This window comes from Nansenia antarctica, assembly GCF_963989245.1.
Source record: "Nansenia antarctica genome assembly, chromosome: 4".
Classification (NCBI taxonomy): Eukaryota; Metazoa; Chordata; class Actinopteri; order Argentiniformes; family Microstomatidae; genus Nansenia; species Nansenia antarctica.
The window spans coordinates 74,695,354-74,705,353 of NC_137689.1; the positions used below are offsets into that span (position 1 = coordinate 74,695,354).

The 10,000-nt window shown below is 47.4% G+C and overlaps 1 protein-coding gene across 1 annotated transcript in view; it reads left to right on the plus strand.

The window, feature by feature from the left end:
• cacna1bb (calcium channel, voltage-dependent, N type, alpha 1B subunit, b) overlaps window positions 1-10,000 on the plus strand; it is a gene marked incomplete at both ends in the record, with an annotated part of 101,562 nt that overhangs the window by 54,401 nt on the left and 37,161 nt on the right. Inside the window, 2 exon segments of the mRNA XM_080529719.1 lie at window positions 1,588-1,789; window positions 4,002-4,166. Coding sequence (XP_080385845.1) covers window positions 1,588-1,789; window positions 4,002-4,166 — 367 coding nt within the window.

The window sequence follows — 10,000 nt, forward strand, 5'->3', positions numbered from 1 at the left end:
TTTTAATTTGTATAATTAATTATTATAATCTCTCTCTCTTCCTCCCTCTCTCTCTCTTCCTCTCTTTCTCTACAGCTACAGCCTCTTAATTCACCCTCCCTCTCTTCTCTCTCCCCCTCTCTCTCTCTCCACACTCCTGTCTGTCTTTTACGGAAAAACATTAGACAAGCTAGAGACGGATCAATTATGCAGCGGGTCCGCGTCTGTAAAGCATGTCAGGAGGGGCGGACAAGACGCTCGGATGAATCTTTAAATCGAAGCGGGCGGTGATTGTGTAACCCACGGGCCAGCGAGCAGCGATTGTGTAACCCGTACTGCCAGAATATAGAGAACATAAGATCCTGTGGTCGCCCTCAGAGATTCTTCAGGCTACCGGACGATCGTTAGACTCTCTCGTATATCTCTCATGTTCCTTTCAGTCGGCTCGATTCAAAGTCCAGTATCTACAGTATTATATTTGTGTACGTTATTCACATTTATGGCCTATTCGTCCTCTGATAGAACCACACAGAGATGGTGTGATGGATGTTGGGGAGGGGAGATAGTTCAGTTGATGCGGTATCTCACAGCGCAGATTCGAGTCTTATTTTCCGAGAGTGAGAGCAGTGCAGAGGCGTAAGGTTTTTACATTTACTAAGAGACGCCGTTATCCAGAGCCACTTACAACAAATACATTTGGATAACATTTTTGCCTTTTAGCAGACGCTTTTAGCCAAAGCGACTTCCAATTAGAGATTACAGGGACATGACAGTCTCCCTGGAGTAATTTGGGGGCTGAGTGCCTTACTCAAGGGCACACTAGTAGGGTTGCAAACATTTTGGGAAAACTTTCCGGTAATTTCCAAAGTTTCCCTATGGGTTTCAATATGGAAACTTTGGGAATTATCGGAAAGCTTCCCAACCCTACAGTGTTCCCAGGTGGGGATTTAACCTTCTGATCACTGGTCCAACTCATGATCCACTAGACCACCACTATCCCATTTGTCTAAGTCAGTGAGTAAGTCAGTGAATCATCTATCTGTCACTCATACGTTTCTTAAATGTATTTTCAGTAGAGAAACTGTACAAGGGGGAAGTGGGGATGAGGAGGTCTTTAGGAGGGACAGGGTTAGGGTTAGGGTCGATTGGTCAGTTGGTCAGCCGGTTGGTCAGTTGGTCAGTTGGTCAGTTGGTCAGCCGGTTGGTCAGTTGGTTGGTCGGTTGGTCAGTTAGTCAGTTGGTCAGTTGGTTGGTTGGTCAGTTGGTCGGTTGGTCAGTTGGTTGGTTGGTCAGTTAGTCTGTTGGTCAGTTGGTTGGTCGGTCAGTCAGTTGGTCAATTTGTCGGTTGGTTGGTCAGTTTGTCAGTTGGTTGGTTGGTTGGACAGTTGGTCAGTTGGTTGGTTGGTCAGTTTGTCAGTTGGTTGGTCAGTTGGTCAGTTGGTCGGTTGGTCAGTTGGTTGGTTGGTTGGTCGGTTGGTTGGTCAGTTGGTTGGTTAGTCGGTTGGTTGGTCGGTTGGTCGGTTGGTTGTGTGTGTGTGTGTTCATGGCCCTGTGGTTGGTTGTGTGTGTGTGTGTTCACGGCCCTGTGGTGGTGTCTCTGCTCCCCAGGGTCCTAAAGCACTCTGTGGACGCCACGTACGAGGACGAGGGCCCCAGCCCCGGGTTCCGCATGGAGACGTCCATCTTCTATGTGGTCTACTTCGTGGTGTTCCCCTTCTTCTTCGTCAACATTTTCGTGGCCCTCATCATCATCACCTTCCAGGAGCAGGGGGACAAGGCCATGTCAGAGTGTAGCCTGGAGAAGAATGAGGTGAGAACGAACACACACACACACACACACACACACACACACAGGAGCAGGGGGACAAGGCCATGTCAGAGTGTAGCCTGGAGAAGAATGAGGTGAGAACGAACACACACACACACACACACACACACAGGAGCAGGGGGACAAGGCCATGTCAGAGTGCAGCCTGGAGAAGAATGAGGTGAGAACGAACACACACACACACACACACACACACACACACACACACACACACAGGAGCAGGGGGACAAGGCCATGTCAGAGTGCAGCCTGGAGAAGAATGAGGTGAGACACACACACACACACACATTTGCATACATTCATGCATACAGACACACACACACACACACACACATGTTTGCATACATTCATGCATACAGACACACACACACACACACACACACACACACACACACAGGTTTGCATACATTCATGCATACACACACACGCACACACAGGCACACACACGCACACACACACACACACACACACACACACACACACACGTTTGCACAGATTCATGCATACATACAGATGCAAACTCACATTTCTCTCTCTCTCTCACACACACACACACACACACCCACACACACACACACATGCACACACACACACACACACACTCTATTACTTGGCCTCGGACCTCATATTTCTAATTAGATTTGATTGGGCCTAAACAGTTCTTCACACAACATTAGCGTCATGACTCACGCTTGGCTCTCTCTTATTGAACACATCCCCAGCAGACGTCTGTCTCTCTTATTGAACACATCCCCAGCAGACTTCTGTCAACACCAGCGGATGTGTGTGTGTGTGTGTGTGTGTGTGTGTGTGTGTGTGTGTGTCAACACATTGTCTTCATCAACGTCTTAACATGGGAAAAAATAGCAGTTCCGCCTCGATAGGAGCCACCAGACCAAAGCAGTCGATCCATCTGTGTCTGTGTCTCTCCACTCCACTCCACAGGGACTGACTGAGGCCTTGTGTTTCATGTTAAAGTCAAGTGTAAACCACTGGCGATTGATCAGAGAGAGAGAGTGGATCGGCTAGTCTGGTCTGTCTAGTCTAGAGACGTTTAACACTCCTGGAGGCTCTGCTAGAACTGGATGATCCACCACGTTTGTTCAGTCTTTGATCTCCTTTTCCTCTCCGCTTTTGACTCTTTGCTGTCGATCAGTCGGAGTTACAGAGAGAGAGAGAGAGAGAGAGAGAGAGAGAAAGAGTTACAGAGAGAGAGAGAGAGATCAGATCAGCCTCGGAGGACGGCTGCTAGACTGTTCGTGATGCCAATTTTAAAAACCTCTCTTACATAAGATTCTGTCGGAAAAATCTCTCTTTTCTTTTTTTATAATGCGTTATGCACTATTGCACTATATCCCGAATGCATTTCGTCACTGTACTTGACTTGTACTATGCCAATGACTATGCCAATGACTAGAACAGCCATGGGTGGGGTCATTTGAAAAATGTTATCCAAATGTATTTGTTGTAAGTGGCTCTGGATAACGGCGTCTCTTAGATGCCTAAAATGTAAATGTAAAAACCTTACGCCTCTGCACTGCCCTCGCTACCGAAGGAAAAACAAGACTCGAATCTGCGCTGTGAGATACCGCATCAACTGAACTATCTCCCCTCCCCACATCCATCATCAACAACCATCTCTGTGTGGTTCTATCAGAGGACGAATAGACCATAATAGGCCACTCGATCAAAGTTCAGGGTTAGGTAGTTAGCTAGTAGTATCCATCAGGATAAGCTAGTATACAGCTATTTTGCAGTTTTTCTGTGTCGGAGGCAGGCTAATTTACAAGGCAGCCAACTAGTGGTCGTTGTGTGTAAGTAGCAGCTTCCCATACTAAAGACTATGGTCATTTGACTATGGTCATTTGACCCCGAGGTGGCTGTTATAGTAGGTCAAAAAGACACGGCTGTGTTGAATTGAATGTGAATCTGAATTACGTGTCTCTTCTCTCTCTCTTTTTCTCTCTTTCTCTCTCTCTATCTCTCTATCTCTCTCTCTTCCTCTCTCTCTCTCTCTGTCTCTCTCTCTCTCCCTCTCTATCTCTCTCTCCCTCTCTATCTCTCTCTCTCTCTCCCTCTATCTCTCTCCCTCTCTCTCTCTCTCTCCCTCTCTCTCTCTCTCTCTCTCCCCCTCTCTCTCTCTCTCCCTCTCTCTCTCTCTCTCTCTCTCTCTCTCTCTCTCTCTCTCTCTCAGCGGGCTTGCATCGACTTTGCCATCAACGCCAAGCCTCTGACGCGCTACATGCCGGCCAACAAGCAGTCGTACCAGTACAAGATGTGGAAGTTTGTGGTGTCGCCGCCCTTCGAGTACTCCATCATGACCATGATCGCCCTCAACACCGTGGTCCTCATGATGAAGGTCAGAAGACTCTAGAATTCGCCATTAAATAATAATAATAATAATAATAAATTGTATTTATATAGCGTTTTTCCGAGGCTCAAAGACACTGACAATATGGGAAAAACAGAAAACTCAGAAACAACAAGCAACAGATAACATGAGGCAAGGCAAGTTTATTTGTATAGCACATTTCATACAACAGGGGCAATTCAAACTGCGTTACATGCATTATTTAAAAATACAGCAAGAGGAGCATAAGAAAATAAAAAATTACAATGAATAAAAGCAAATATAAGAAGTAAATAGATAAAACATTTAAAAAGACAATAGTTAATGGAAAAAAGACATTGATAGAAGTGTTTGTGTTTAATCATAACTGGTGCAAAACATGAAGGTTTTTAGCTTAGATTTAAATATTTTAAGGGTTTGGGCCTGTTTGATTTCTTCAGGGAGTTTGTTCCAGGAGCATGCAGCAGCGTGACTGAAAGCTGCTGCACCGTGTTTTGTTTTTACTCTTGGAATTATTAGCTGATTTGTCTCAGCTGACCTTAGGGACCTTGCGGGAATATAGGGTGGGAGGAGATCTGATATGTATTTTGGTCCAAGACCATTTTGTGATTTGTATGTAATTAGGAGGATTTTGAATTCAATTCTCTGAGAGACTGGTAGCCAGTGCAGGGATCTCAGGATTGGTGTAATGTGTTCAAATTTCTTTGTTTTTGTTAGGACCCTAGCAGCGGCGTTTTGGATGAGCTGCAATTTACGAACAGCTCCTTTAGATAGGCCTGTTAGTAGACCATTACAATAATCAAGTCTACTCGAAACAAATGCATGGATGAGTTTTTCAAGGTCTTGCTTGGACATGAAACCTCTCATTCTTGTTATGTTTTTCAGGTGATAGTAGGCTGATTTAGTTATTGAGTTTATGTGGCTGTTGAAGTTTAGATCGGAGTCTAGAATTACACCAAGATTTCTGACCTGTTTTTACTGTGAAGAGAGAGAGAATCAAGTTTTGCACTGACTTTCGATCTTTTGTCAGGTGCACCGAATACAATTATCTCTGTTTTGTCCTTGTTTAGTTGGAGGAAGTTTTGTGTCATCCAGGCGTTTATTTGCTCAATGCAATTACAGAGATTGTCAATGGGACAATATAGTCGTTCGGTGAGAGGGCTATGTAGATTTGAGTGTCATCCGCATAGTTGTGGTAGGCAATTTTGTTCTTTTTTATGATGTGTCCCAATGGAAGCAGTAGAGATTGAATAGAAGGGGGCCAAGGATTGACCCTTGGGGAACCCCACATGTCATTTTAATTTGGTCAGATACAAAGTTGCCAATGGAGACATACTGTAGTAGCTTCTGTCCTGTAGGTAGGATCTAAACCAGTTTAGGGCAGTGCCCGAAAGTCCTACCCAGGTTTTTAGTCTATCTATTAGAATGTCATGGTCTACAGTGTCAAAGGCAGCACTAAGATCTAGTAGTACCAAAACTGAGATTTTTCCGGAGTCTGTGTTTACGCGAATGTCATTAAGGACCTTGAGCACATAGAACACATAGTTAACAACAGATAACATGAGCGCATAGAACACAGAGTTAACAACAGATAACATGAGCACATAGAACACAGAGTTAACAACAGATAACATGACACATAGAACACAGAGTTAACAACAGATAACATGAGCACATAGAACACAGAGTTAACGAACAGGGAACACAGTAACACAGCAATTTAGCAGATGCTTTTAATCCAAAGCGATTTACAATTACGAATTACAGGGACAGTCTCCCTGGAGTAACTGAGGGCTAAGTGCCTTACTCAAGGACACACTAGTGGTCGTGTTCCCAGGTCTTACTCAAGGGCCACACTAGTGGTGGTGTTCCCAGGTCTTACTCAAGGACACACTAGTGGTGGTGTTCCCAGGTCTTACTCAAGGACACACTAGTGGTGGTGTTCCCAGGTCTTACTCAAGGACACACTAGTGGTGGTGTTCCCAGGTCTTACTCAAGGGTGGTACACTAGTGGTGGTGTTCCCAGGTCTTACTCAAGGACACACTAGTGGTGGTGTTCCCAGGTAGGGATTAGAACTCACAACCTTCTGATCACCAGTACAACTCACTATCCACTAGGCCACCACTACCCCAGGAGTCAGTCAGTTCCTCCTCCTGGAAGCCAGGGGGCGCTGTGAAGGGCGTAACATAACTCTCCTCTCCTCTCTCCTACCCTCTACTCTCCTCTCCTCTCTCATACCCCCTCCTCTCCTCTCTCCTACCCACTCCTCTCCTCTCTCCTACCCTCTACTCTCCTCTCCTCTCTCCTACCCCCTCCTCTCCTCTCTCCTACCCTCTACTCTCCTCTCCTCTCTCATACCCCCTCCTCTCCTCTCTCCTACCCCCTCCTCTCCTCTCTCCTACCCCCTCCTCTCCTCTCTCCTACCCTCTACTCTCCTCTCCTCTCTCCTACCCTCTACTCTCCTCTCCTCTCTCCTACCCACTGGATTGAAAAGCAAAAGCCTAGGAACGGTGTGAGAGGTGTGAGAGCTTAGAACTATAAGGTTCTATCTCCGTTTAGGGCAGTTCAGAGATATTGAGCGTCAAAGTTTTTACATTCCATTATGTTTTGTGAGATGGAACCTTTGTATTTTATTAATTACTAACTCAAAAATGTAAACATTTTAAAAATAACACCACACAGGCATTAATAAACACCTAATGGATTAGATTATGTAAAAAAACTCAATTTTGACAAAAATGGAGATAGAACCTTATAATTCTAACATCACGAGGTGTGAGAGCCCACTCTTTACACCACCGCAGTCCTCTGCTTGTCATCCAAGGTGGGGGCGCGTGAACGAGAGAAGCACTTCAGGAAGAGGAGAGAGATAATTCTAAAAAGGGTTAGCGAAGGATTAGGATGCTCTCCAAGATGTTTTTTTGGGCGTGCTGACTCACAATGACGGGGGTTGTTGGACATGTTCAACACGTATACCGCCGCTAACACTGCAGTCTTGGGTAGCCGCGTGGCAGCGCTCCAGAAGTTTCCGGAAGGAAATCGATGCGCGGTTCTGTTCTGTATTTTTAGGAGCTGAGTGAGTAGGTATAGGATGTTTACGGTGGTAAAAAAAACAAAAAAACATTCCTTAAAAGGATCAATGTTTAACAAGCTGAGAGCACAATGAGGTAATCCTTAGGGAGCGATAGGCTCTTCTCTCTCTCTCTCTCTCTCTCTCTCTCTCTCTCTCTCTCTCTCTCTCGTTGTCTCTCTCTCTCTCTCTCTCTCTCTCTCTGCCCATTCAATCTGCTGGGCTGTCTGGACGGCTGCCAATCCCAGGCTTGAGTACCTCAGCTTACCTCTGTAAGTGGGTGCGTGTGTGTGTGTGTGTGTGTGTGTGTGTGTACGAGCGCAACCAATGATCTATATAGATGTGCGGGAGAGAGAGAGAGAGAGAGAGAGTCAGAGAGAGAGGAGAGAGAGAGAGAGAGACAGAGAGAGAGAGAGAGAGAAAGAAAGAGAAAGACAGAGAAAGAGAGAGAGAGAAAGAGAAAGAGAGAGAGAGAGAAAGACAGAGAGAGAGAGTCAGAGAGAGACCAACAGAGAGAGAGAGACAGAGAGAGAGAGACAGAGAGAGACCAACAGAGAGAGAGAGACAGAGAGAGACCAACAGAGAGAGAGAGACAGAGAGAGAGAGACAGAGAGAGACCAACAGAGAGAGAGAGACAGAGAGAGACCAACAGAGAGAGAGAGACAGAGAGAGAGACAGAGAGAGACCAACAGAGAGAGAGAGAGAGAGAGAGACCAACAGAGAGAGAGAGATAGAGAGAGAGAGAGAGAGACAGACCCTCACCCTAATAGAGACAGATACAGAGTATAACTTCCACAAGAGCCGCAGCGTCTATAGAACGTAGGACGTTGACAGGCCAGGTCGAATTAGAGCCTCTAATGTTCAAGATGGCGGCGCGTTCGCACGCGAGGCTGGAAGGGCTCCCGACGTCGGTGCTTTTTAGCGTTTTTAAGTACATCTGTATGTACATTTTTATGTCAGTACTTATAGGGAACTGTTGTGTAAATAGTACCTACAGCAGACTAGACTTACTAGAAGTTGGTGCGCAAAACGAGAAGACAGTAACAGCGGAGTTCCTGAAGCAACAAAGGATCCCACACGATATCGCTCGCTTACCGGGAGAACAATGGTACACAGTCCCGTCCCTGAGACGCAAGCGACGGCGTCGAGACCGTAAACAACGCCGAGGCCGCAGGGGAGGCCTGCTAGCTAGGCTGAGGAGAAGCCCGGATAAACCTGCTTTGCCGAGTATATTCCTCTCCAACGTAAGATCCCTAGCTAACAAGATGGACGAACTGAGACTGCAGGTTGCTTCCAACAACACCGTGGGGGATAGCTGTGTGATTATTCTCACAGAAACCTGGCTCAACAATTCCATTATCGACTCTGCGGTCTCGCTACAAGGCCGCACTTTACACCGAGCCGACCGGACTTTGCTTAGCGAGAAGACGCGCGGGGGCGGCCTGATCATATCGACGAAGGACAGCTGGTGCTTAAACACAAAAACTGTAAGTAGCCACTGCTCCCCAGACCTGGAATACTTGACTGTTAAATGCCGACCCACATACCTCCCGAGGGAATTCAACGCGGTGTACATAACAGCTGTTTACATTGCACCAAGCGCGGATGCTAGCTTAGCATTGGCGCGGCTACAGAGCGCGGATCCTCAAGCAGTGCACATCATCGCGGGGGATTTCAATCATGCTGACCTGAAGGTAGTACTACCAAAGTTCTATCAGCATGTTAAATGTGCAACAAGAGGAGAAAAAACACTGGACAAGGTATACACCAACATCAAGCTTGCTTACAAGGCTAGACCGCTAGCTCATCTAGGCATGTCTGACCACGTGTCCATCCTCCTGATCCCAGCCTACACTCCCATGAGGAAAAGTGCTCCCATCACCACTAAGACTGTCAGAACCTGGCCAGCAGGGTCCGCTCCACTGCAGATCTGCCTGAATGACACCTCATGGCAGGAATATGAGCATGATGACCTGGAACAGTTCACGTCGTCGGTTCTGAACCACATAGTGAACTGCACCAACTCAGCGACCGTGGACAAACGTGTCCGGGTCTACCCCAACACGAAGCCATGGATGACTGAGAAGGTCCGAAAACTGCTCAAGGAGAGGGACAACGCCTACGGCATCAAAGCGGCCAAGGCAGACCACAGAGAGAAGATTGAGGAATGCTTCCTGAGCAACGACTCCAGGCGGGTGTGGCAGGGGGTTCAGCACATGACAAACTTCAGAGCCAACAGGCTCACAGCCGCGGAGGACGACCCCCTGCTGGCGGAAAAGCTGAACTCCTTCTACGGCCGGTTCGACGAGGGGCGAACGGAGGTAACCACAACACAAACACCACTCTCTCCAGCTCTCAGCAGCCTCACCCTCACAGAGCATGAAGTGAGACGCGTGCTGAAGGCGGTGGACCCCAGAAAAGCCTCAGGGCCGGATGGCGTCCTGGGACGGGTGCTGAGGGACTGCGCCGACCAGCTGGCCGGGGTTTTCACCAACATCTTCAACCAGTCCCTGTCCCAGGCCACCATCCCACCCTGCCTGAAAACCTCAACAATCATCCCAGTCCTGAAGAAAAGCACGGTGAGCTGCCTAAATGACTACCGCCCGGTGGCACTCACACCAATCATCATGAAGTGCTTCGAGAAACTGGTCCGGGCCCACATAGTCACACGCCTCCCGCCCAACCTGGATCCATACCAGTTCGCCTACAGAGCCCACAGGTCCACAGAGGACGCCATCGCGACGACTCTCCACTCCACTCTATCCCACCTGG